This window comes from Grampus griseus (genome assembly GCF_964374135.1).
Source record: "Grampus griseus genome assembly, chromosome: 15".
NCBI lineage: Eukaryota > Metazoa > Chordata > Mammalia > Artiodactyla > Delphinidae > Grampus > Grampus griseus.
The window spans coordinates 34,915,056-34,942,957 of NC_139009.1; the positions used below are offsets into that span (position 1 = coordinate 34,915,056).

Below are 27,902 nucleotides of genomic sequence, written 5' to 3' on the forward strand. Positions count from 1 at the left end.
CTGTCCACTCTGTTGTTTGTCTCTCTCTGTGTATCTCACCATCACACTCTCAAAGAAGCTGTGAGAGTGATTCATTCAGCCACTCTTCAATCTTAAGTGTCTCAGATGGTTAGAGATCTCCTGCCCATTGCCTCACACAGGCCCCTGTCTAGCGCAGTCCCAAAGAGGACTGCCTTAGTTGCCCCCTGTGCCCCGATCCAGATAACTGTCCAGGTTAGGTGTGTTACAAAGTTCAGGACATGGTGATCTATGCATTAGGGACAACCTAGAGTCCCTTTTCTCAGAGGGGGCAGGGCCAATAGCCTTCCAGTACCCATTTCAGAAATCTCTCTCAGAGAAGAGAAAGCAAAATAACAACCTGCTTTTGGAACAAGATCCTATAAATTCCATTGCAGTTCTCAAATTCACTTATTATTTGACCTCAGGTATTTCTTCTACTTCATTGAAATGTACATTGAGATATGAAGGTGATAGCACTAAATGTTACTTTGTGTGTGCTTTCTGACTTCAAGTTTTGGCTTTCTCTTTTTCTTTAACCATATTCTAGAATGGTAGAATATTAAAGATAATATTTGTGTCTAGTCAATGATAATAAATGGTTTGTGGCTTCATGTTACAGCTATTCAGAGTTTTCCTTTTTTTTTTTTTGACCATGTTGTGAAATGGTGGAATATTAATGGTGGTATTTATGAATAGTCAGTGATCGTGAATAAGCTTTCTCTTACTTTTTTCCTGTCTGTTCAAAAGAATTTAAAATACCAAGCAAAAATTTGGGAACAAAGATAAATAATGGAGTGACTAATGGATGGAAGAAAATTCTGCAGTGCTGTTCACAGTGGCATATTTTAGTTGGCACTGGTGACAGTTTTATAATAATTCTGTACTCTGGTGACAATTAAATGAAGCACAAATGAAAAACATGTGTATTGAAAGTAATTGTTTCTTTGCTTTAAATATCCAGCTTAAATCTCTCTTTTACATTAGGAAAGCAGAATTTATGCTGTAGCCAAATCAGGCATTCGAATGTCTGAGGCCTTCAATATGGAGAATGTTAATAAAAGTAAGTGATTTTGCATGCTGCAATGCAGGTGAACCTTGAGGACTTTATGCTAAGTGAAATAAGCAGTCACAAAGGACAAATACTGTATGAGTCCACTTATATGAGATATCTGACATAGTCAAACTGATAGAAACAGAAAGTAGAGTTGTGGTTACTAGGGGTTAGGGGGAGTAGGGGAAGGGGAGCAGTTGCTTAATGGCTATAGGGTTTCAGATTTTCAAGATAAAAAAGCGTTGGAGATCTGATTCACAACAATGTAAATATACTTAACACTAATGAACTATGCACTTAAAAATGGTTAAGGTGGTAATTTTCTCTTATGTGTTTTTTACTACAATAAAAAATGTTTTAAAAAATAAGTGATTTTGTATTGCCATTTCATTAGCCAAGAACTTCCTAACTGTCTAAAGTCATTGGAAAAAATACAACTTTGCCAACTTCCAGAAAATGCTTTCTGAGGTTGCTGATTTATATTTTAAAATTGAAATTCATGTTACTCAGTATAGGGGCACATAGATGTTCAACTCTTATGTAGCAAATACCTCATGTTTTTACCCGAAAGAGGCTAAAGCTAAGAAACTGTGGAGTTTCAGCTGTTTAAAATTGTAAAACTATTGATCTCTATGTCTTCTTTTTCCAGAGTTTAAAACACATTCCTCCTTTCTTTCTTTTTTCAAAATATTATTATAGAAACAATGCATGTTCATTATGAAAAATAAAACCAAACAACAGAGAACTGTCTGGAATAAAAAGAAAAATTTTTCTGTGGTTCGTTCTACTGGCCCCCTCCCTATCCTACCTCTGATCTGTATCTTAGAGGTGACTATTGTTGTTCTATTCCTTTTCAGCTATCTTCTGTTCTTGCCACTCAGGAAATATATTCTAACCTTTCAATCTGAGGTTCACCTGATAAAGGTTTAAAAGTGACGATGTTTTAACACGTGTCAGTAATAGGTCTCTGAATAGTCAGAGAATATCTTCATAGGGTACTGCTCACTGAATCAGTCAGCAGGTGTTTGTACTCATTTCTGCCCATTGTGAGCTGGATGGAGATGCCAAAGAAATAAAGCTAAGATCCTTGCTCTCAAAGAGCTTACAGTCTAGTTGGGGAACTAGCACACCTGAGGACATAATGAACCATGTAAGAGAGTGTATAATTAAAACTGCCATAAATGCCATAATTCTTCAGGTAGACTGTGTAGTGAATATTGTATGTTCATCCAGTTTCTCTTTAATTGGAAGTTTTGCTAATTCACATTCATAAGAAATAGACATAAGCACTAGTTAGAAGGTTTGTTTTCTTAATCATTTTGTTTTCTGTTTCAGATTCTGTTGCAGTGCTTTCCTATACCACATCAGGACTTTATACATCACTGATATACAAGAATATGACAACCCCAGTGTACACAACTTTAAAAGGGGTAACTCATTATTGTTACTGTTAAAGATGTGGGGCTCTTCATGATGAATCAAGGAAACTGTTTAGTCAAGCTCCAGATTCCATTCTTGACATTTTACACGGACTGTCCCTTTAAAGGGAGTTTTAGAAGTTCACACTAGCATATTATTAAAAGAGAAGAAATGGAAAGATCTAGAGAAGATATTTATTTTTATTGGAGTATTAGAGGTCTGATATGCTCCGTTTTTGTTATGCTACATGTGAGTCTCCACCCCCTCCATAGCTGTTAATTGTTTAAAGGAAATAGTATTAATGATGTAATGAAAACTCCTAATATAGAAAGATCTTTGTATCACTGCCAGGGTTCCCCTCCTTTGTGTGAAGTACCTAATTAAAATAAATATCAGAAAAAAAAGTAGCATCAGGTATTAACAGGCTTATGTTCTTAGGAATCTTTTATAATTGACAAATGCCTTGCTAATTGGAATTTGGGATTTAACAACGTGACTTTGATAATGGCAAAATATTTTCTTGTATTCCTTAAAAAAACTTATTCCATAACTTCTGGTAAAACATTCTATACCTAAGGAGAGTGGTGACTTTAAGGATGGACACAGGGAGGCTGTTTTGCTTTTCTTCAGAAGGCGACCCAGATAAGCAGCAACCCATTCCTGGATGACTCCTCTGGGTCAGAGGAAGAAGATAGTTCCAGATCCAGCTCCCGGACTTCAGAGTCAGACTCTCACAGTCGGAGTGGGCCAGGCAGTCCCAGAGCAATGAAACGAGGTAAGGGAGAGTCTCAGGCATACAAGACAACTCCCAAAAATTCAGAATATTTAATGGGAATTTTATCTCTATAATAGGACTTTAAAAAAAAAATCTGAGCTGCCTTCAACTCATAGTGAAAAGAGTATTCACCTAGGACTAAGGTGCTTATATTTTAGTCCTAATTCTCTTTTAAATTCTCTTTGTGATTCCAGACAAGACAGTGGTTTTTTTTGTTTTGTTTTGTTTTTTGTTTTTTACCTTATCTGTAAAAGAGAGATCACTTCGTTATAGGAATAAAGTGAGATACTTGGCTTAAATTAGGTTCTTCTTTTACAGTTACTGTGTGATTTTGGATAATTTATAGGATGGACTTATTTCAGCTAAATTTGTTGCACTGCTAAATGGCAGAAGAATATACCTAAAAATGTGGTGGTTAATCTGATATTAAGATGGAAACCAACAAAAACTTACTTTGGGCATGTCCATGATTTTTGTAGATTTTGAAGAAATTTTTGGCATACAGGTTACAGAGAGAGCCAGTCACATTAAATGGCATCTGTATTTTACAAAAGCCTTTAATGCAGCACAGTATGTTGGTTTTCAAACTGTGTTCCATGGAACCCCTAGGTACTCCCAAACCCCTCAGCTTCAACAGGAGCTGTTCAGCTCTCATAGGTTTAATATTTTGGGCTTCCATCAGTCCCTTTGCTATATGACCTTGCCCCCTTGACAGCCAGAATCAGGTTATATCACACTTTTGCTCAAAACACTGCAAGGACCTCTTATAAAGACTATAACATGTTATGTGATTCTTTGATGTCTTGGACCTCAGTTCCTCCTTTCTTCTCTCTTACTCAGCTCTGGCCATCCAGACCCTTTAGCTGTTCCCGGCACATGCCATTCATTCCTTTAGTTCAGGACCTTGCACTGATCGTTTGCTCTACCTGGTATTCTTGCCCCAGATGTTCCTTTGCCTCCTCCAGTTGAGACACTGCCTTCTCAAGGAGATCTACCCAGAGCACACCATTCAAATGTAGTCCTTTGCCCTTCTCTAACTGCTAGCTCTTTTTATTCCCTTTAGTCCACTCTACATTTTATTTTTCCATGGCATTTACTCCCTGTTTTTTGTCTGTCTCCCCCGACTAGAATCTGTGTTCCATGAGGGCAGAAATTTCTTCGTTTTGTTCTCTGCTCTGTCCCTAGCACCCTGGGGCTAGGAGCCTGAGATTTGCACTCCAACATTGCCTCTGCCTAGCTGTTTGACTTTGGACAAATTCTTTAATCTGTGGACCTTAGTCTCCTTAGAGAATGAGGGCATGAACCAGGATGATCTCTGAGGTCCTTTGTAGATCTAAATTTCTGTTACTCTTTGAAAAATAAAGATATTACTATTATCACAGCCATTACTTGTCTTAGTCAAATAAATAAGAGGAATAATATAGTGACATTGTCCTAATGTTTCCCTTAAATGTTAATAAACACTTAAAAAATTGCCACATACTGTAATGAATAATGACTTAAGTCCTTGATTTTATTTAATATTTTCAAAATCTCCAATTGTAGTGACTCTCCAAATGTGGCTTGCAACTTGCAAGTTGTTTTCTAAAATGACAAGTGAATTATTGTGAAAAATGCTCCCTTGAATTTTACATTAGAGCTGCTGGCAAATGAAATAGTCATTTTATATCTTTAAGTCTTATTGCGTCTCTTTTATGAAAGATTTTCAAAATCTGTAAACTAGTAGTATTGGACTTGTGTGTCTTTTTTAATGTGATGTTACTTTAAAAATGATTACATGTAAAGCAATTATACTCCAATAAAGATGTTAAAAAAATGATTACAAAAATTAAGTGCAGTAAAGTGTGATTGTACAAATCTTGATAAATTAAGGTTCAACATTTGTTTGCCTACATGCCAATATGTAAATACACATATTTTTAATCCTTAATAAAAGATATTGTTAGGCTACTGCATACATTTTATATATGTAAAAATAGCTGTGCTTATAATCATACCGAAATATTATTTATGTTCCTTTAACTTCCTTGGAGATTTGCATGATAGTCCTTATGCTTAAGTTCTGTTTTCTGCTTTAAAGGTACTTCATGGACTACATCTAGTCTAGGAAGGTTCATGATTTGGGATTAGCTGTATTTCTTAAGAAACCTGACAGTCAGCATTTGGACCACCCAATTATTAAATACTGACTTGATTTATTTCTTTTTTCATCTAGGTGTGTCTCTCTCTTCTGTAGCTTCTGAAAGTGATTATGCTATTCCCCCAGATGCTTACTCCACAGATGTAGAGTGCTCACAGCCAGAGCAGAAGCTCCCGAAAACTTGCTCGTCTTCCAGTGATAATGGGAAAAATGTAAACACTGAATCAGTTTTTTTTTTAACATTAATGTATCTGTTAGTTTGAGCCTCCAAAGGGAAACTTAAATATTTTTTTAAAATCTCTTTAATTAGGAACCACTGGAAAAATCTGGCTACTTATTAAAAATGAGTGGTAAAGTCAAGACTTGGAAGCGGAGATGGTTTGTTCTTAAAGGTGGTGAATTACTTTACTACAAATCTCCGGTGAGTGGAAATTGCTTGTTATTTAGAACTGAATTCCTCAAACTATAAATCAGACTCCTGATTGATTTTCTTCCATGTAATGCAATTAATTAGACAAAGCATTTCTTATTATGACTATTATAGGTAATCACTTTGCATTGGTTTTCTTCCTTTCATACAGAGTGATGTAATCAGAAAACCCCAGGGCCATATTGAACTTAGTGCATCCTGCAGCATTTTAAGAGGAGATAACAAACAAACAGTTCAGGTACTTTTTTTTCTTTTTTTGTGTCATGCAGAACTCAGTTCTCAATTATGTAAGCTAATAGAGTGGAAATTGGGTGTTCAATTGTTTGTTTATTCCCTTTGGGGGTCAGTTTGATGCCCCAAAAATGTGTGAAACCCTAGGACTTCTTAGTTAAAACTATAATATAACCTGAGTATATGTTAGTAACTCTCCTCTACACTTTCTTTGCCCTTGATCCTTTACACGGTTCTTTCCCCACACTAACCCTCCCAGCCATTTTCTGTTCTCAAACTGTCAAGCTATTTTAGGGGAGGGTTATTTGATAAATGAATTCCCAACAAGATATTCATAATTTAATGTACTATTAAATTCAGAAATGTTTGCAATTAAATAGAGAACCGGAAAATGGCAGTTGTATGAACTTCAGAGGCTGTAACACCAAAGTGGGAAGGATATTGGTGAGCAGAGGGGCTGTCCTGGCTCCCACTGAGTCACATGGCAGAGGTAGCTGCTGACCATTTCACCCACACATAATGCCAGTCTTGCTAGAAACCTTTGTTAAGTTAAAACAAGCAAACAAAAAAAACAAGCTATCGGGCTTCCCTGGTGGCGCAGGGGTTGAGAGTCCGCCTGCCGATGCAGGGGACACGGGTTCATGCCCCGGTCTGGGAAGATCCCACATGCCGCGGAGCGGCTGCGCCCGTGAGCCATGGCTGCTGAGCCTGCGCGTCCAGAGCCTGGGCTCCGCAACGGGAGAGGCCACAACAGTGAGAGGCCCGCGTACCACGAAAAAACAAAAACAACAAAAACAAACAAAAAACAAGCTATCGAGACAGTTTGGTATGTGTGATTTAAAATTCAGATGCTTTATTTCTGAAATGCCTTCAATAATCATTATTTTCTTATCTTGCTCCTTTGGAGGGTAGAATACAATATTTTATTAGAAAGGTACATTATCAGTGTTTCCAGTAGATAATACCTGAGGACTGCCCAAAAATGCAGAAAGGAGAATCAGGGAAAACTTTGTCTTGGAGCATGGCAGATAAGAATCATTTGTAGGCTTCTGAAATATTTGGAATTTTTAAAATATGGCTAATTTGAACTTGAGAAATTGTGAATTCATAATATCTGATTACATGTTTAAGAATTCCTCTTCTGCTGTATAGGTTTTCTTATTTTATTTATAATTCATTTCTTCATTTCCATAACAAATAACTTCCCTTTATTTGCTTAAAGTGTGTTATTTTATTACAGTCTGAAATCATTCTGCTCCTCATTTCAACAACCAGGAACCTGTAGCACATTTAAGGGAGAAAAGGAAAATGTAATGAGTAAACAAGATAAAAAATCATGACCCCAAAGCTTAATACTATGAAGAGTTTTAAAGTAAACAGAAGTGAAAAAAATTATTTCAGAAAAAGTTAATTGTCATTCTCACAAAGTGGTTAAAATATGCTACGTGATTTATGGAATCATTTATTTAGAGCCTAGGATTCAAGGTTCAGCATGTTTGTTTCCATGTTAGGTAGTGATGTTTGAAGAATGGACAAGGAAGTGCTAATATCCTAAAATCTTCAGAGTTTCCTATCTCTTTCTTATCCCATTCTAGTTGACCACTGAAAAACACACATACTATCTGACTGCAGATTCTCCCAATATATTGGAGGAATGGATTAAAGTGTTACAGAACGTTCTTCGGGTACAAGCTGCCAACCCCCTTTTCCTCCAACCTGAGGGCAAACCAACGGTGAAGGGATTGCTCACCAAGGTGGGAACTCTTATACATAGCGGTATCCCAGGCAGCGATGGAATTAGCCCCCGATCATAAAAAAGTGGGCATCAGAGAATATAAATATTGAGTATTTATGTTATCTTGGGATGGGGAAGAGTGTTTTAGGTATGATACCAAAGACAAAAACCATGAAGATGAAAAATGGTAAATTTGACTACTCTACATAAAGAATGTAAATGTTCTTGGGAGTTCCCTGGCATTCCAGTGGTTAGGACTCTGCTTTTCGGAACCTCTGCCGAGGGCCCAGGTTCAATCCCTGGTCGGGGAACTAAGATCCCACAAGTTGTGTGGCACAACCAAAAAAAAAAAAAGTAAATGTTCTTACCATCAGAATTTCTCTAAGCAGAATTTTTAAAAGACGGATGAGAAGCTTTGGAAAGGTATTTGAACATGAAAAACAAGCTTTTTCTAATCAGTAAGTAAAGGATAAATACCAGTGAGGGGAAGGAACAAAGGACACAATGAGAGAAAAGTAGAGATAGTAGGGAGAAGAAATACAAATGATCAATAAACATATGGGGAAACGTTCTACTATCAATAATAATTTTCTTAAAAAGCAAGAAATAATGGATATTTTTAAAAAATCTGATCAAGGGAGGACCTCTTTTAAAAGTATGAAATGCAGTATCGACACAAGTTAAGAAATTTGCTAGTGAGTTTATTACTTTAGAAGGCAATTTGGCAATATCTTGACTAAAGTGTTTACTCAATAAATATTTTTGAGTGAACAAATGAATGAATGAATATTAAATGTTTTATGAACATATATACGTACCCTTTGATCCAGCAATCTCAGTCCAAGAAATTTATGCTTAGGAAATTATCTTAATTTGCATAAGATTTAAGTATGAGGATGTCCATCACAGCATGGTTTTTCCTTTCCTATTTAAAACAAATGGGATATAATTAACATACATTGAAATGCAGATCTTAAGTGCAGAATTTGATGAGTTTTGACAGATATTTACTGTCACTCTCTCAAGATACAGAACATTTCCATTACTGCAGAAAGGTTACTTGCACATCATGGTTTATAATAAAGAAAAACTGGGATCAACTTAGATGTAGAGTAGAGCATAGTTTTAAATAAATATTTATGTAATCAGGTAATGCTTTACTATGCAGTCATTTTAAATGTTGTAAAAGAATGCTTAATGTTTTAGAAATAGGTTATGGATGTATTGTTAGGTGATAAAATAGCATATTACCATAAATACATAAAAATGGTTGTTATGCCATTTTTGGTAAACATGTTTGTAGAAAAATGTCTGACTAAGAAATATACTAAGGTATATTAGATATCTCTGGGTGGTTTTTACTTCACTTTTGCTTAGTTCTGCTTCCTAACATTTTTAGAATGAGGAAGTATTGATTTACGCTAAGATAAATATTATTTATAAATTTTTAAGAGTTCAATTGGTCACTTTTAGAACAAAACAATAAGATATTTATATGCAAAATATTACCCACAAAAATAACCTCTACGTCATCACTCATCACTCATGTGCTTTATTTATGTAAGAGGTGAAAAATTTAGCTGTAGATGAGCTATGCCACCATGTAATTTATACTTATTATTAATGTGGGAATGTAGGTGGGTGCTCTTCAGTAATATTTACAAAGACTGGAGAAAAAAATTGGAGAAAAAAATTACCAATACATTCAACAAAGAGATGCACTATGTTTTTTTCCAAAACATTACATTACCATGAAAATGTTTTTTCAGTTACTGATGGGCTTGAGAACTCCTTGGTATTGTGCTGATATATGTTTTCCAACGAACACAGTGCCACTTTAAATCACATTCTTATTCTAATTCATAGTAACTAGGTGTCCTCCTGTTTCAAGGGCTATGTTTATGAAACCCTTAAGCTTTAATATGATCTCATGGCTAAGGGTTTGTTACTTCTTTCACAATTAGTGTTTTTTGTTTTTTTGCTTATTTTTAATTGTTGGCATGGCTTGTCAGTTTCCACTCCTGTTACATTTGTGCTGTTCCCTGCTTCCCATTTCACAATTGCATTTTAAATGAGTATAAGTTGATGTGATTATCAGATGACTAAACCATTAGAATTTATAGACAGGATGCTTATTAGGTTTCCTTCCTACCATTTGTGAAGGCTTGTCCACCCCCATATTTTCACCTGCAAAGCCTTATAAGAGAAAAACTCATTCTGAGTGACTTGTTCTGAGCTCACGTTCAGGCTACAATCCCAGATATGGCAGAGCAGCATTTGAATACTTTGGAGGGGAGGAGGCTTTTCCAAGTTGTCACACTGTTATTATTAAGTACAGAAATATGTAGGTAGATATTAAGAACTTGACTAATTTGATTCTGGACAGTCACTCTTGCAACTTTTAATGCTTTGGAAGAACATTTCCTATATAAAAATTCATTTATTTTAAAAATATGTATTGAGCAGTTACCACATGTCAGGCAATGAGCTGCAGGGTATTAAGATGAATAGGCCACTGCCCCATCCCTCAGAGAGCCTCATATCTATTGGGAAAGAAAAGGACGTCCACATATTTATAATGATATATATAAAATACTATTGTTGACATGCATCATAAGGTCACAGAGAAACCTAATTTAGACTGTGGGATCAGGAACAACTTCTCAGAGAAGATTTGCCTGTGCCAAGTCTCCAAGGAGGAGTATGAATTAATTTTGGAAACGGACAAGGAAAGGTATCCTGGGCTAGAAAACGGCACGAACAAAAGACACAGTATCTCAAAGCAGTGCCACCTATGTGAAGAGCAAGTCCTTTGGAGAAAAAGTTGGAGGGTCCTGATCATGGAGGGCTTTTTTGTCTTGTTAAGGACTTTGTTCTTCATCCTGAAGGTGTTGTGGAACCCTTCAGGGTTTGTAACAGGAACATGGCTATATTCATGCTGTTAACAGATTACTCTGCTGAGAGGAAGATGAATTTGTGGGAAGCAAACTGGAGGTTCTAAGAACAGTAAGTGGAAGTGGTTTTCCTCAAGAGGATGGGACTCTGAACTGGTCATGGGGAAAGAGACCAGAGGGTGAATCTGAATAATGCTAGGAGGTAAAATCTTCCGTTAGACTGAATTCAGCGACTAGGAAGTGGGAGAGTTAAGGATGGCTGGGTGAAAGACCATGCCAGATAATAGAGAGCTCAGAAAACAGGAGCAGTTTAGGATGACTAAAAGGTTATTTGGGGAACTGTCAACGTTTAGAGCTTGTGAAGACACCTGAGTTAAGAAGTCCAGCAGGCAGTGGCAACACCAGTCTCCATCAGAGGAGAGGGCTAGGGCTTCCCTGGTGGCGCAGTGGTTGAGGGTCTGCCTGCCGATGCAGGGGATGCGGGTTCGTGCCCCGGTCTGGGAGGATCCCACGTGCCACGGAGCAGCTGTGCCCGTGAGCCATGGCCACTGAGCCTGCGCGTCCGGAGCCTGTTGCTCCACAGCGGGAGAGGCCACAGCGGTGAGAGGCCCGTGTACAGCAAAAAAAAAAAAAAAAAAGAGGAGAGGGCTAGGTTGGAGAGAACGATATGGGGAATTATCATCATGGATATGATAGTTGAATCCACGACAGTGAGAGAAATCACCCAGGAAACTGTGTAGGGTGGGAAGAGCAGGGGACTGTTGATGGGACACTCGGGTTCCCAAAATTTGAGGGCACATAAAGGTGATGTATGAAGAGACCCTGGAGAGTACGTCCTGGAGGCCAGGGGTGGAGTGGTTGACAGGGAGGGAGTTATCTGTAGTGTCAGATGCGGTCAAGTGCTAGGGCAGAAAGTGCCTTGTGGTATGTTGAACAGTAACCGGGTGATGGGTAAGTGCAGTATTGAGTGTGGAGGACTGTCCATACTTTCCGGCACATGAGAAAGAATCAAGCTGGGAGGGAACATGGTGTCAGGAGAGGCACTTTTTCAGATGGGAAAGGCATACCTTGAGTTTCCAAATTGAAGGGAGGAAGCTGGGAGAGAGAAGTGGGAGGTTAAGAACAAAGTCCAGAAGAAATGGGTGATCGGGCATGGCGGGAGGGCACTGTGGAGGGGCTGGACTTGCAGAAAGGTGAGGAAGGATGAAAATACAAGTTTGTGGGGCAGTGAGTGAAATCATGTCTGATGTCCTCGGTTTTCTTTGATGAAGATTACTCCAGTGGACAGTTCCATGAGAGTGAAGGAAAGGATTGAGAATAAGGGAAGTAAGATATACCCAAGGACAGATAGAAGGATTGATTTACCGAGGGCCCACCTGACTTCAGTGATTTGAGTTCATATTGGTTATTCTTCTCTAAGATGCTCAGAAATAAGAGCAGAGACTTTACATTGTAGTGATGTGAGGATAGTCATTTTTTTTTAACATTTTATTATGTGAATTTTCAAATACGCAGAAAAGTTGGAAGAGTATTTTACAGTGAACACTCATATTCCCACCACCTAAATTCCACAATGAACATTTTACTTGCTTTATGCATATCAAGATGATGATTTTTAAATCATTCTTTTATTATGGGCACTTTCAAACACATGTGAAAGTAGAAGGAATAATAGAAAGGACCTTCATATATTCATTACCGAGTTTCAACAATTATTAACTATGGCTAATGTCATTTCTTAAAACCTCCCGTAACCTTCTTTCTCTTCCTACACGCTCCACTGGATTACTTAAAAACAAATGGAGGTAAAATTTTATTGTGTGGATTTGTTAGAAGCATGGGAATGCAACATAATCACAGGTTTTAGAGCAAGAGTTGTTTTGTGATCAAATATCAAATTCAAGGTTGGTGGAGAAGGAAGAGAAGCCAGGAGGGAACTGATAAACTGGAATAAAATGGAAGGGTTGGAGGACTTAAAAGTTTTGAATGAGGTCAAAGAATAGGAGTGGTGTGAGTAGGAGGGTGGGAGCTGGGGGGAGGTTGGGATCAGAGAGTAGAATGTAAATTTCAGAAGTGGAGCAGTTCCCAATGAAGGAAAAAGGACCAGGGTGTGGCCAAGCGGATGAATGGCAAAAATGGAAGGATAGCAAAGGTTTTTAGAAATGAAGAGAGCAAGGAACTGTGAGTTAAGATTGTAGGGAGGCAGTACAGCAAAGAGGCTAGGGCAAGAGTTCAGGGGCCAGACTGCATGGGTGCATGTCCTGCCTCTGACAGTTGCCACTTGTGTGACCTTGAATAGATTACTTAGAGGCTCTGTGCCTTAGTGTCCTTTTCTGTAAAGTGGGAATAATAATAGTGCCAACCTCACAGGTGCTGGGAAGATTAAATAAATTATTTAAGCATGTCAAGTGCTTTAGAACAGTGCCCGGCACATCATAAACATGCCAAAAGTGCTAGCTATTATTATCACAAGAGTTTTACCTAGATGCTGAAGTCAGCAAGACAGGTGGCAGGATTTGTGGTGGAGAAGGCTACAGGCGTGAAAATATAGGAGAGGGGAGAAGACCATGGGAGCTTATGTTTTGTGTGATGACAAAGGCCAATCAGAATATGATATACTATTTGTCATCAAAGTTTCAGAGAGAACTGATATAAGTAACTTTGTCATGGATGCAAGGTAAAAAAATTTATTCTTTCAACTACTTAGTTCACCAAAGCCTTGAGGTTTGAGATTGTCTTTAAATCTTTGTGAGGATTCTTCTAGTGTAATTTGTTTCATTATGATTTTTTCAGAATAAGTCAGAATTGGAAGAAATCTTAACATAATCAGATGTACATAAAAAGATAGACTATGTTTTAAAACACAGCTTTTACTGTAAGTTGGCAGAAGTCTTCATTAATTTGTAGTTCTTCAAAGGCACACATTGTTCTCTTTAAAGATAAATCATTTCAAAAGTATACTCTCTATAGCCAGATGCATTATTCTTCAGTTTTGCTAAGACTCCTTTCTGGAGTTTGTTTAAAAGGAGAAAAAAAAAGCTGCATAACACAAGCTATTTAAAACTTCCAGGATATTCATCTGTAAATATATGTTTCTAAATTTAATTAAACCGAAACATGTCTTGCCAAATGCGACATTTTGTTTTGTTTTTCCTCAAGCAACATTTAAATCCATCAAACTGTTAGATGGTGGAGTTATTTGTTTGCTTAAACCATAGTTTTGAAAGCCCAAAGGCTGGCTGCATTTGTGGGTTTAAACGAAACATGTGTTTTACTTCTCCTTATGCATAGTGAGGAAGGAAGCATTTATTGAGTAACTACTAGTATCCTTTATTTACATTTTCTCCTTTGGTCATCACAACAGCCCAATGAATGAGGTGTACAGTAATCCCATGTTAACGACAGAACTTGGGAGGTCAAGTCAGTTGCCTGAGGACATCATCCATCCAGTATGTGGTAGAACTGGAATTTAAGCCTTGGTCCATGTGACCTCAGAATCCAGGCCTTTTCTACTGTCGTGACTTGCTGACTGTAAAATCCGTTGTGGCAATAATTTATATTCTTCTCATTGTACAACTGTCAGAGCAGTCCGTTTAAATGTTATGTCATTACAAGGGCCCTGCAAAATATGTGTGCTCTCCACCCCTATATGCTGCCCCTTCCCCAGTGACCTCTCCCCTTCCTCGCTTAGTCTCAGACACATGGGCACACACCGTCTCAGGACCAAGGAAGCTTGCTGCTTCCTTGCCCGGAGTGTTCTTTTCTCAGGTGACTGCATAGCTCATCTGCCTCCTCCAAGGCTTGAATCAGTGTCGGTGATGCCTTCCTGACCACCTTATTTTAAATTGTAAAACACGTCCCTCCTTCTCCAGGCACTTCCTTCTCCTTTCCTGCTGTAGTTTTCTCCTTCGTATTTATCACCATGGGCAAGCATGACAATGGAATGTTGGGCTTTCGTTTTACCGGCCAGTGTCTTGGTTTCCAGGTGGTGGGCCACTCCAAATTGAAGCCCACTCTAACTATTGCAGGAGAGGGTCAAGCCTCAAGGCAGAAGTTGGCAGGGCTGCCAGGGTAGTGGGATTATAGGGCAAACTCAACCAGGCTCACCACATTCTAGGTCTGGGGCAACAGAGCCTATTATCAATCTTACCCACTGATGGGAATGGGGTTCTTGGTGTTTTTCTAGGCTTGAGGGTGTAGCTGGGACTGTCTGGCAAAGATCTTCAATGCCTGTACCTGGGCAGAACTGGGGCAGAGAGGAACTCACAGTGAGGATATTCATAAAGCTACCAAACAATGAAAAACCTGTGGTATTCAGTACAAATTTTGGTAGAATGTCTTCCTCCAAACCCCCCCCCCCCAAAAACTAGGCTTTTAAACTCCTTGTGTTCTTGATGAAGATATGTAGCACGCTGCTGGGTTAGTTGTCTGTCTTCCTCACGAGGCAGTGAGCTCCTTGAGGAAGGAGACTGTGTCTCATTCATATCCGTCCCCCCAGTATCTAGACTAGCCTCTGACTATTCAGAGTCAGGAATCAGATTCAGGTTCCATCCCAATCACTTGACATAGTTCCTGACATGTAGGAAGTACTCAATATGTAATAATAGCTTTTAGTATTATTATTTTACAATTTTGTGTGTATCCTTCTGGAGAAGGTATCAAATGTGTTCAGTGTATTATTACTCTGGAAAAGGCATCAAATGTTTTGAATGATTGAATCTCTTACATTTTGGAAATCACTAGAATTCTTAGGTTTCAATCTTGTTTCTAACATTAGAGTGTTAACCCAGAGAGCCCCACAGAGTTATTGGAAATCTATGTAATATAAAAACTATGAAATATACTTACTTGTGAAACTGCATCTTTGAATCCTTAGTCCTAGGCATAGTACTTGACATATAGTAAACATTCGTTAAATGTTGAATGGTGAACACCAAAGCAAAACATACCATGCTATTACTATAATGGGTAAGTTTTAAATAGCATTTGGATAGTCTAGTTGGAATATCACTTATATCTCAAGCAAACTGGACAGCCGAACGACTTCAAATAAAGTGTATAAACTATACTTTAAGGTGTCAGAGTTCTGAGCTACATTTGTAATTCTTTGAAATATGATTTCAGGTAAAACATGGCTACTCCAAGAGAGTCTGGTGTACACTTATAGGAAAAACATTATATTATTTTCGTAGTCAAGAAGATAAGGTATGTATGTATTTTTAATATGCTAATTAGAGGAATTTTTTGTTTGTTATGGCTTCAAGTTTTCCCTTTCACTGTTCTGTTGCTAGCTCAAACTTCAGAATTTTTGATAAGGTTGAAATTTTGCATAAAATTTATTACTAAGGTAATCATAGACCTACAGGGTCTTTTTTTTTTTTTTTTTTTTTGCGGTACACGGGCCTCTCACTGTTGTGGCCTCTCCCGTTGCGGAGCACCAGCTCAGTGGCCATGGCTCACGGGCCCAGCCGCTCCGCGGCATGTGGGATCTTCCCGGACCGGGACACGAACCCGTGTCCCCTGCATCGGCAGGCGGACTCTCAACCACTGCGCCACCAGGGAAGCCCCCTACAGGGGTTTTCATTCTTAATTATAAGCCTTAGTAACTTTTAATTAATTCTTCTTCTAAGACCTAGAAAAGTCTTCCTCTATCCCACTTTCAACCATCAATTTCTCATATTTTTCAGGTCTGACAGACTAGATAAGGTTGATTGAAGGGAACAGCAAGCTAGGAAAAAAGAGCTGGGAAGGGAAAAGAATCCAGTCCTGTCCCAGGCCCTCGAATCCCTAGATACCACTTATCTATCCATCCATCTGCATATCTATATCCCATTCGTTCATTTTTAACTAATCTCCTCCCCGCCAAAACTTGAGTTATTGCATTTTCAAAGTAAAAAGATGGGTATCTTCCAAACATGAAATGTATACCTAATTATCATTGTGCATACCCCATGTCATCTTTGGATTACTGAAACTATAAAAATTGAACTAACATGGACCAAGAGTATTTGCATAAAACAATGATGCCAGCTCCACAGAACAGCAGCCTGTGACTGATTACTGTGTTAATGAGACTAAACTTCTTGGTCCACTGACCATGTAGGTCAGTTAGTATTTCTCTGCTCTATTTTCATAGTCTGCACTCTCAGTTCTGACTAGCCATATTTAAAATGCATGCCATTATCGTCAGTATCGCTCACGGGTTGGTACTTAACACAGTGCAGCCATTGAGAGTGATATCTCTGAAGTAATGTGGGAATATGCTCATAAAAATAATACAAGAATAAGCACAGTGCAAAACTGCATATTCAGTATAACCCTAACTCAATTATCAGTCAGGAAAACAGAAGCCACTCTGTGTATTCCAGTTTTTAACAATTTTAATGCAGAATTAGGGACATACATAACTTTAGAAAAGTCGGGGGAGTAGAGGTCGGGGAAGCAGCTGCCACTGAAGATCTGAGAAGCCAGCACCAATGGTCTGAACACAAAGCACAGAGGCAGCTGGTACTCAGCAGTTTACTGAGAAGCCTCTGTGATACATCAGCCCAGGCATCTGACTGCAGCTGTCTCAGGAGAATCATGACTCTTCTTTCACGCTTACCTTCCACAGCAAGTTTGGGATTCTGAGTTTATAATTCTCAGTCCAGCACATCTATGTAAAGATACACATAGCAGAAAAGTCAGAAAGAACTATGCCAAAATGTTGAGTGGGAGTAGAATTATGGATGATTTTTTTCTTCCTTTTTTTTTAATAACTTTCTGTTTTTACCAAGTTTCTATATTCGTGTTTTATAAATAGAAAAATAATTTAAAATTTGCTGAGAGTAGAATTTAAATGTTCCTACTATTACTACTAATAATAATTTTGTTTTTTATTAAAAATGGATAACATTGATCACAGAAGGAACAAGTCAGAGGAATGTAGATAGCTGAACAGAAATCCATTATAATTACTGGAGAAGTGTTGAGAATGCTTGTGAATCGGTATTAGGCTTACTTCATTTTGTGCTATAGATGTTTCAGAAACAATTTGTCTTTATCTCAATCAGTGTCTTTTAAAAAATTCAGTCAAAATATTTAAAAGCACCCGGTCTATTCACTGTTTATAGAACCATGGTAAATCCTCTGGTAAAAGGAATAATCATCTTTAAATATTGGGGTGGATGGAACCTTGATTGTCATATGATTAGGTATGCCTAAAGCACACAATTAGGATAGTATTGTCATGTATTATCATAGTAGAATTAGTTTTCTTTATCCTATTTTTTAAAGCTTGCTTTTTATTTATTAATGTGAATTTTCTGCCCTATTATTTTGCTTTTGTTTTACTGCCTTTTTCTGAAAGTATAGATAAGTTAATTTCACATTTTTCCTTCAGAAGTAAATTTTATTCACTCAGTCTCCAGAATGGTGCTTTGCACATAGTAACTACTCAGAAAATAACTGTAATTAATTTAATGGGAAAAAGCAGTGTTTCTCGTAAAAGACAACACATTTAATCAAATGAATTAATTTTTTACTATTAATCAGCTATTAGGCAGATAAGATATCTAGGTAAGACCTCACTGAGAAGCCAACATTTTAATTAGGTTTTGAAGGAAGTAAAAGAGGCAAGAGTATTCCAAGCCAAAGGAACAGCAAGTGCAGAGGCCTTGGCAGGAGCATGCCAGGTGTGTTTGAGGAATAGTGAGAAGGTCAGTGTGACTGGACTGGACTCCGTTAGGGAGAGGATAATAGGAGATGAGTTCAGGGAAGTAATGGGGACCAAATCGCAGGGGGCCTTATCATAGTAAGGACTTTAGCTTTTGCTCCAAGTAAGATGAGAAGCCATTTGAGGATTCTGAGCCGAGCAGTGACATGATCTGACCTGTGTCTAACAGGAACACTCCAGCTACTGTCTGAAGGGAATTAGGAGGAGACTGGTTAGGAGACTCTTACAGTAATTCAGGTGAGAGCTGATTGTGGTTTAGTGTGGAGGTGTGAGAAGAGACCAGATTCTGGGTATATTTTGAAAGATTTGCTGATAGGATTTGTTGACTAAAAGGGTATGGAATATGAGAGCAAGAAAAGGGGCAGTGACAATGCCAATCTTTTTGGCCTGAACAGCTAGAAGGATCAAGTTGCGAACAACTGGGATGGGAGAGACTCAGGAGAGCAGGTGGTGGGGGAGGACTTACCAAGTGACGTTGAAATGCTATTAGACATCTAAGTAGAGCTAGTGTGAGTCAGGAGTTATAAATTTGGAAGTAGCTAATACATGCTGATGCAAAAGCTATGAGCTTGGATGACATCACCCAGGGGAGTGAGTGTAGATGGGAAAAGAGAGTCCAAGCACTGAGCCCGAGCATGGAAATGTAAGATGGTAAATGTCCTTGGAGTTACAAGGAACTTTCTCAGGCTGCAATTCCAAACCTGACCGAATATTTTAGAAGTTGTACATCTGAAGCAGACTGTGTGTGTTGCTGGAATAAATGGACTTAATTAAAGAAAAGTTTTAAAACAAATATGCTAAATATTCTACACAGCAAATAATGGTTTTCATCAGTAAAAGAGTAGGTAAAATTTAATATAAATCATTTTTAGGATGTTTTTCTTACACTTAAGATGAAAGAAATCATGGCATTTTTTGTGATATATTACATGTGTAATAAATCATATATGTGTATATAGCCTCAAAACACTCCTCATTTATTGGGGTTTAGAGTGATAGTTAATCACACTTCTTCACACCAGCTGTTTCACTTTGTTACTTTTTCTATGAATAGTATTGAGACTATGTCTACCCTTGTCCTTTTGATCCAATAACTTAAATTAATTCTGTGGGGAAAAAAGTCAAATGAATATTTTGACTGAATTGCTTGACTAGGTAATGTGTCATTTTGGTCCAAATGAATAATCCAAACCACTGTATGGAAGTGGCTTCTTGCTTTTTCCACAAAAGTTAAATGTCTAGTATTCAAATTGTTCTTCAGTATCACAGTTGGCATGTTGGTTGTGGCTACTACTTTTGTAACAATGTGGATAATCCAATTAGCTTTAGGCATTCATTTAAAAAAAGGTATGCTTTATAAAGGTAAGAATGAAAAACACTATGAAAAATTTTAGCAGGAAAATATTTAGAAAGTTCCTTCCTTACAATTACTAATATTTACTTTAGTTTCCTTTAGGTCAGATCAGACTCTGGGAGGCTAAAGTTGAAGAGGTTGACAGATCCTGTGATTCAGATGAAGATTATGAAGCCAGTGGGCGAAGTCTTTTATCCACACATTACACTATTGTGATCCACCCCAAAGACCAAGGTCCGACTTACCTCCTGATTGGATCCAAGCATGAAAAGGTATGTAAGGTCTAATTGGTTGATTTAGAATGATTTAGACTAATATGATTAAGTATTGGTAATAATTTTCAAATGACCGTTAAGTACAATCAAAGATTTACGTATAGATTTGTTGAACATAGTATTTTTAAAATAATTTTATTTCTGATATATTTCAAACACAAAAAATATAACAGACACCCTTTTTTACTTAACAGATGTTAGATTTCATGGTATTTTTTTATCGGCATGAAATTAATAACCATCTAAGTGTTCAACAATAGGAAATTGATTAAATAATGTCCATATGATAAAATATCCTGCAGCCTTATATCTTTTTTATATTAAAAATAGATAATTATAATTTCTGAATTTTACTAACATAGTATAAGCACGTCCTTAATATAATCTCAACTATGTGAAAATATGATGTACATATATATTTTAATAGAAAGAAAAAAGTCCAGTATATTTGGGGAGCAGAAAAATGGATTCTTTTCTTTCTTTCTTCCTTATATACATAATCAATGTATACAACTTGATGCTTTGGAAATAATTATGTGCGCATGAAAACATCACTGCAGTCTATGGCATAAACCTATCCATCATATCCAAAAGTTTCCTCTCAACCTCTTTTTTAATTATTATTTTTTTGTGTGTGTGATAAGAACTACATAACATAAGATCTTCCCTCTTAGTAAATTTTAAAGTATGTAATACAACATTGTTAACTATAGGCACCATGCTGTATGATAGATCTCTAGGACTTATTCATCTTTTTTTTTTCCCAGGACTTATTCATCTTGTATAACCAAAACTTTGTACCCTTTGACTAATACCACCCTGTTTCCCCTTCCCCCTAGCCTCTGGCAACCACCATTCCCTCTCTGCTTCTATGAGTTTGACTATTTTAGATCCATCATATAAGTGGTATTATAAGGTATTTGTCTTTCTGTGTCTGGTTTGTTAGCAGGCAACAAACCTGATTGCTAAGAAACCAGACACAGAAATGTCCTCCAGATTCATCTATGTTGTCACAAATGGCAGGATTTCCTCCTTTTTAAGGCTGAATAATATTGTATGTATATACCATATTTTCTTTACCCATTCATCCATCGATGGACATTTAGGTTGCTTCCATGTCTTTGCTATTGTAAATAGTGGTGTGATGAACATGGGGGTGCATATATCTTTTTGAGTTACTATTTTATATAAATTTATATTATAAAACTTCCTTCAGATAAATACCCAGAAGTAGAATTGCTGGATCATATAGTAGTTCTATTTTTAATTTTTTGAGGAAACTCCATACTGTTTTCCATAGTGCTGCACCAATTTACATTCCCACCAACAGTGTACAGGGCTCCCTTTTCTCTACATCCTCACCTTGTTATTTCTTGTCTTATTGGGGTTTTGTTCTGTTTTTGATAGTTGCCATTCTAAAAGGTGTAAGGTGATAACTCATTGTGGTTTTCAGTTGCATTTCCCTGACGATTAGTGATGTGAGCTCCTTTTTGTGTACCTGTTAGCCATCTGTATGTCTTCTTGGGAAAAATGTTTTTCAGATCCTTTGCCCATTTTTTAATTGGATTGTTTGTCTTTTTGCTATTGAGTTGTATGAGTTTTATATGTATTTTAAATATTAAACCCTTATCAGAAATATGATTTGAAATATTTTCTCCCACTCAGTAGGTTATCTTTTCATTTTGTTGATGGTTTCCTTTGCTGTGCAGAAGCTTTTTAGTTTGATGTAATTCCACATGTCTATTTTTGCTTCTGTTGCCTGTGCTTTTGGTGTCATACCCAAGAAATCATTGCCAAGGCCAGTGTCCAGAAGCTTTTTCTCAATGTTTTCTTCTAGGAGTTTTATGGTTTCAGGTCTGATGTTTAAGTCTTTATTCCATTTTGAACTGACTTTGTGTACTGTGTGATATCAGGGTCCAATTTCATTTTTTTAATATATATTTTATTTACTTATTTTTGGCTGTGTTGGGTCTTCGTTGCTGTGCATGGGCTTTCTCTAGTTGTGGCAAGCAGGGGCTACTCTTTGTTGCAGTGCATGGCCTTCTCATTGCGGTGGCTTCTCTTGTTGTGGAGCACAGGCTCTAGGGTGCATGGGCTTCAGTAATTGCAGCACGCGGGCTCAGTAGTTGTGGCTCACAGACTCTAGAGTGCAGGCTCAGTAGTTGTGGCATGCAAGCTTAGTTGCTCTGCAACATGTGGGATCTTCCGGGACCAGGACTCAAACCTGTGTTCCCTGCATTGGCAGGCGGATTCTAAACCACTGCACCACCAGAGAAGCCCTCCAACTTCATTGTTTTGCCTATGGATATCCAGTTCTCTCAACACCATTAATTGAAGAGACAATCCTTTGCCCACTGTATTCTTAGCAACCTTGTCAAAAATCAGTTGACCATATATGCATGGTTTTATTTCTGGACTCTCTATTCTGTCCCATTGGCCTAATGAAGCAATCATTAGGCCCATTGATGGACCTAATGTCTGTTTTTATGCCAGTACCATACTATTTTGATTACTGTAGCTTTGTAATATATTTTGAATTAGGAAGTATGATCCCTCCAGCTTTGTTCTTCTAGCTCAAAATTACTTTGGTTATTTGGGGTCTGTTGTTGTTCCATGTGAATTTTAGGATTGTTTTTTCTATTCCTGTTAAAAAAAAAATTGGGATTTTGATAGGGATTACTTTGAATCTCTATGGGTTGCTTTGGGTAGTATGGACATTTTAATAATATTAATTCTTCCAATCTATGACTGGATGTCTTTCCACTTATTTGTGTCTGCTTTAGTTTCTTTCATTAGTGCTTTATTGTTTTTGGTGTACAAATCTTTCACCTCCTTGGTTAAGTTTATTCCTAAGTACTTTATTCTTTTTTTTTTTTTTTGCTATTGTTTTGGGATTGTTTTCTTAATTTCCTTTTTGGATAATTCATTGTTAGTGTGTACAAACACAACCGATTTTTTAAAATTAATTAGTTCATTTATTTTACTTATTTTTTGGCTGTGTTGGGTCTTCATTGCTGTGCGTGGGCTTTCTCTAGTTGTGGTGAGTGGGGGCTACTCTTCCTTGCAGTATGCAGGCTTCTCCTTGCGGTGGCTTCTGTTGTTGCGGAGCACAGGCTCTAGGTGCATGGGCTTTAGTAGTTGTGGCATGTGGGCTCAGTAGTTGTGGCTCACAGACTTTCGAGCACAGGCTCAGTAGTTGTGGCGCACAGGCTTAGTTGCTCCGTGGCATATGGGATCTTCCTGGACCAGGGCTCGAACCCATGTCCCCTGCATTGGCAGGCAGATTCTTAACCACTGCACCACCAGGGAAGTCCCCACAACTGATTTTTGTATGTTGATTTTGTATCCTGCAACTTTATTAAATGTATTAGTTCTAACAGTGTTTTTATGGAACCTTTAGGGTTTTCAACAAATAAGATAATGTCATCTGCAAACAGAGATAATTTTACTTCTACCTTTCCGATTTGGATGCCTTTTATTTCTTTTTCTTACTCTGTTGCTCTGGCTAGGACTTCCAGTGGTATGGTGAATAGAAGTGGCAAGAGTGGGCATCCTTGCCTTGTTCCAGATCTTACAGGACAAGCTTTCACTTTTTCACCATTGAGTATGATATTAGCTGTGGGCTTTTCTTATAAGGCCTTTATTGTGTTGAGGTATGTTCCTTCTGGGTATTATTTCCTTCTTTAAATTTTCTGGATTTCCTAGGTATTTTATATGTTCTATTTGTATGTACTAGGAGTCAGATTTTAAATTTGATAGAATTTGTTGTATTTCATAAAAGAATATTAATTGGTTGTATTTATTCTAGTCTCTTAATGTCACGTTACTTTCTTAATTTTCTTATGCTTTTCTAAATGTGAACAATGGGGAAAAGGTACTATGAGCACAATTCAAATAAGCTGGCTTCAGAACTCTTTAAGTGGCTTTTAGTTATTATTTAAAAATTAAGAGTGTTTTTTTTCCATTGTCAAAGTTTTCTACTGTTTATGCAAGTTGTGTTTTTCCTTAAGTCATCAAAAACTGTCTCTTGGTTAACATTTCTATTAATATGTTTTGATTTTTAAGGACACTTGGCTTTATCACCTGACTGTTGCAGCTGGAAGTAACAATGTAAATGTTGGATCTGAATTTGAACAACTCGTTTGCAAATTGCTAAATATAGAAGGGGAACCTTGTAAGTTTATAACGTACAAGGCTTTATGGTTTATGAAATGGGCCCCTAACTCCCTTAGCCTAATAGAGTTTTCACTTTGCGGGTTCCTGTTTCCCTGAGATGTACCCATCTTCTCACAGGCTTTGCTTGTCATGGGCCAGGATTCTCATTGTGGTTCTTCGGCTCTAAGGACACAGTCATTCCTTGACATGTCCATATCCTGTCACACCTCTCTGCCTTTGCTCACATTACTCCCTCTGCCTGGAACACCCTTCTTCCTTCACATTCCCCACCAACTTGATGAAATCCTACCTACCTTAGGAGCTCCCCCAGCCAACCCATCCCAACTCAGCATCTGGGTCATAAAAGGTGCCTAATAAATATTAAAATTATATCCCAATGCACTTTACCATTTAAAACTTTTATAGCATTTGTTGCTTTGCACTGAAGTTTTTTTTATGGCTAAGGTTTCCCCATTGAGAGCCTAGATTCTAAGCTCTGCTTTACTTAATAATAGAGATCACATTTTATTTGCAGTGTCTAGCATAGGAATTTAATAAATGTTGATTTTAGGAATGACTTCAAGTTCCTCTTTATCTTTCTGTCTCCTGCTGCTCTGGCTTCTCCTCTCTGTATCTTCCCCCAGCTCCCTCTCATGTACAGTCATCTCCCCACCTAGGTCACCAATCTTTAGCACATTTAAGCAACATGACAACGCCCTGGTAGACTTGTTTTGGCCTAGAATATTTCTACCAAACTCTTCTAGCTTTAATTTATCCAAAACAGAAATAGGAGAATCCCAATGGCCTGGAAACTGAAATAAAATAATGTTATCAGAGGTTTGTCATGACTTTTATGACTTAAATTGTGAGCCAAGCCAGAATGAGGTAATTTCTAAAGGACTGATTTAATGTGAGGCCAAAATAAGTGATTCTTTCTATTTCCTGTTCATATTTCATTCTGTGTTTAGCCTCTCAGATATGGAGACACCCTACTTTGTGTCACAGCAAAGAAGGACTCATTTCTCCTTTGACAACACTACCTTCGGAAGCTCTACAGACAGAAGCAATTAAATTATTTAAGGTAAGATTTTATATGGAGTTATATATTGTTAAAAAATTTAATAGGAAAAAATAAAACTTCAGATTATAAAGTTTCACTCTTTTCAAGAAAATTCAAAGTGTGATGATGATTAAGAAAATCTACTGAAATAAAATTAGGTGAATTTAATATGCTTTCTGAGTGAGGATTTGAGATTTACTGCAGTAAACTATCTATGGTTTGGGCCATGTGAAACACTTAATATCAGAAGAATCATTTCCTCTTCAACCTCTCAAATGGAGAGACTTCCTGACATCACTTGTACCTCAGTGTTGGGAGAGGGATCAATATCCTTCTTCTTCTCCAGTGCTACTCTCACATTCTTATTACTCAACCTCTATTAGAAATCCGTGGTGACTTGAAGCTTACTATTCAACTATATCACTCTTAATCCTCCACCCCCATCATCTCTGTCATCAGTCACCTTCTGGTAACTCCTCAAATTTCATTAAGGATTTTGGCTCCCAACTCACATCTTTCTCTCTGCCTCAAATCTTGCCATTACCTGAATTACTTTGCTATCACTTCACTCACCAATGCCACGGCCTTAAGATTCCTGACCTTCTCAATGTCAGTAAGCTTCCTCTCTACCCTGCTTCACCTTCCAATTCTCCATGTCCACACCCTGACCTCAACATTCCTCATAAGTACACCACTTCTAAAAGCTTAAATTCTAATGTGTCTTTCATTAACCATAATCTCTTAGCCCATGAGCTCTCTAATTTTCTTTCTTCCATTTCTCATCCTCACTAAGACATTTTTTTGAGCCATTTATTTTCTTTGAGATCAAGAGAGAGCACAATAACTGCCTCTTGGCTTTTCTTCCTTCTTTATCTAGTCTGGATGACTTTCATTAATACTCATAGTTCCTTGGGACCTGTAGTTCCATGCAATCTTCAGCTGAACCCCAACCGAGATCAATGCTGCTGTCTTGCCTGCTTCCCTATTAATCGCATACATACTGCTAGAGAGCATCAAACAGCCGTATGGACTGGAGCCAATGTAAATCTGTGGTCTTCATTCCTTAGGGTCAACTGTCTCTCCTTTTGCTTGTCTTTGGTCACATCCCCTCAAATTCCCTACTTAGTAATGCTCCTCACAACAAAGTTACCTTCTAGTTCATTGGGAAAATTAGAGGGCATCAGAATTGATCACCTCGAATCTCCCTTCTCAACAGACATTCTTTCATCTATTTTTTCCTCCATTACTCCAGTCTCAGAATATAATGTACCTTCTATGGATTCATGTCTTGACTCTGCACTGGGACCTTGGTACTTCATTTTCCCATAGTCTCTTAAAGTCTCAATTTTTGTCTCTCTTTTGGCTTTTTCTTGCCTACATTTCACCCATCTCAAAAAATTATATATTTACTAGATAATACTAAGGAATTGTTGTTAATTTGGGAAGGGGATAATGATGACATGATGGTTATGGGAAAAAAATCTTTATCAGTTGGAGAGCCCTACTGAAGTATTGGTAAAATAACATTATATACATTAGAATACTACAGAAAAAAAGTGGATGCAGGGGTTGAACGAAACAAGTGTGGCAAAATGCTTGTTGACAATTGTTGACACCAGATGATGGGTACATTATACTGTTCTCTCTACTTTTGTTCATGTTTTAAAATTACCATAATTTTAACGTTTTTAAAAATCCACCTGTAGAATACACAAATATCCAAAGCAAGAAAGACTTTATACAAATATATTTGAATATCTGGATGAAGTGATCAACTTTATAACAAAATATAAGTAGTGAAAACCAGTTACACAGGTGAATGAAAATTTAAACAGGGAAATTTACTAAACTTTGTAAGTGTGGTTAATTTCAGTGCTGTTTAAACTGTCCCAAAGCATAGGAAAGAAGGAAATTTTGCAAAATTTTTTTCTTTTACTTTTTTGGGGGTAAATCTCAAACATATATAAGAGTAGAGAGAATATTATGAAGTATAAGATACTCATCATCCAGCTCCACAGTTGTCAACATATGACCAATTTTGTTTTATTCTCCCCAACCCCACTGCTCCCCAAGATTGGATTATTTTGAAGCAATTCTCAGTCATCATGTCACCAGATTCTTTTTGTGAAGTGAGTATTCCTTTGTTACCAAACCCCAGAAAATATTGTAGAAAACAGAGCATTTCATACAAAAACTAATAAAGTATTAGTAAACAGAATCCAACATCATACTAAAAGAATACTAATCATGACTAAGAGGGATTTGTTCCAGGAAATCAAGGATGGCTAAATATTAGGATGTCTATTAATATTATTTATTATTAAGTTGACAGTCATCTCTATAGATGGTGAAAAGGCATTCATAAAATACTGATAGATATTTCCTTAACATGATAAAATATTCCTGCTTAGTAAAAACAAATGTCATGCTTTATGGGGAAATGCTTTAAACATTTTCATTAAAGTGAAGAACAAGACAATGATACTCACTCCCATTAATATTTTAAAAACTTCTTATTAAAGCATAATCTGTATAGAGTGTATCCCCATTATTTTTAATATTATTATTATTTAGCATTCTATTAGTGGTACTAACCAGTTGCAATTAGGCAGTGAAAACAAATTAGAAGGGAACAAATTGGAAATGCAAATATTTACAGATTATGTAAT

General features: G+C 37.3%; 1 protein-coding gene across 1 annotated transcript in view; it reads left to right on the forward strand.

The window, feature by feature from the left end:
- The window catches only part of PLEKHH2 (pleckstrin homology, MyTH4 and FERM domain containing H2), a 110,600-nt gene that overhangs the window by 54,258 nt on the left and 28,440 nt on the right, over positions 1-27,902 (forward strand). Inside the window, exons 9-19 of the mRNA XM_082672362.1 lie at positions 985-1,060; positions 2,387-2,481; positions 3,101-3,245; positions 5,461-5,597; positions 5,696-5,806; positions 5,967-6,053; positions 7,642-7,800; positions 15,800-15,880; positions 19,836-20,015; positions 24,084-24,192; positions 25,142-25,254. Coding sequence (XP_082528488.1) covers positions 985-1,060; positions 2,387-2,481; positions 3,101-3,245; positions 5,461-5,597; positions 5,696-5,806; positions 5,967-6,053; positions 7,642-7,800; positions 15,800-15,880; positions 19,836-20,015; positions 24,084-24,192; positions 25,142-25,254 — 1,293 coding nt within the window. The remainder of the gene's footprint in view (positions 1-984; positions 1,061-2,386; positions 2,482-3,100; positions 3,246-5,460; positions 5,598-5,695; positions 5,807-5,966; positions 6,054-7,641; positions 7,801-15,799; positions 15,881-19,835; positions 20,016-24,083; positions 24,193-25,141; positions 25,255-27,902) is intronic.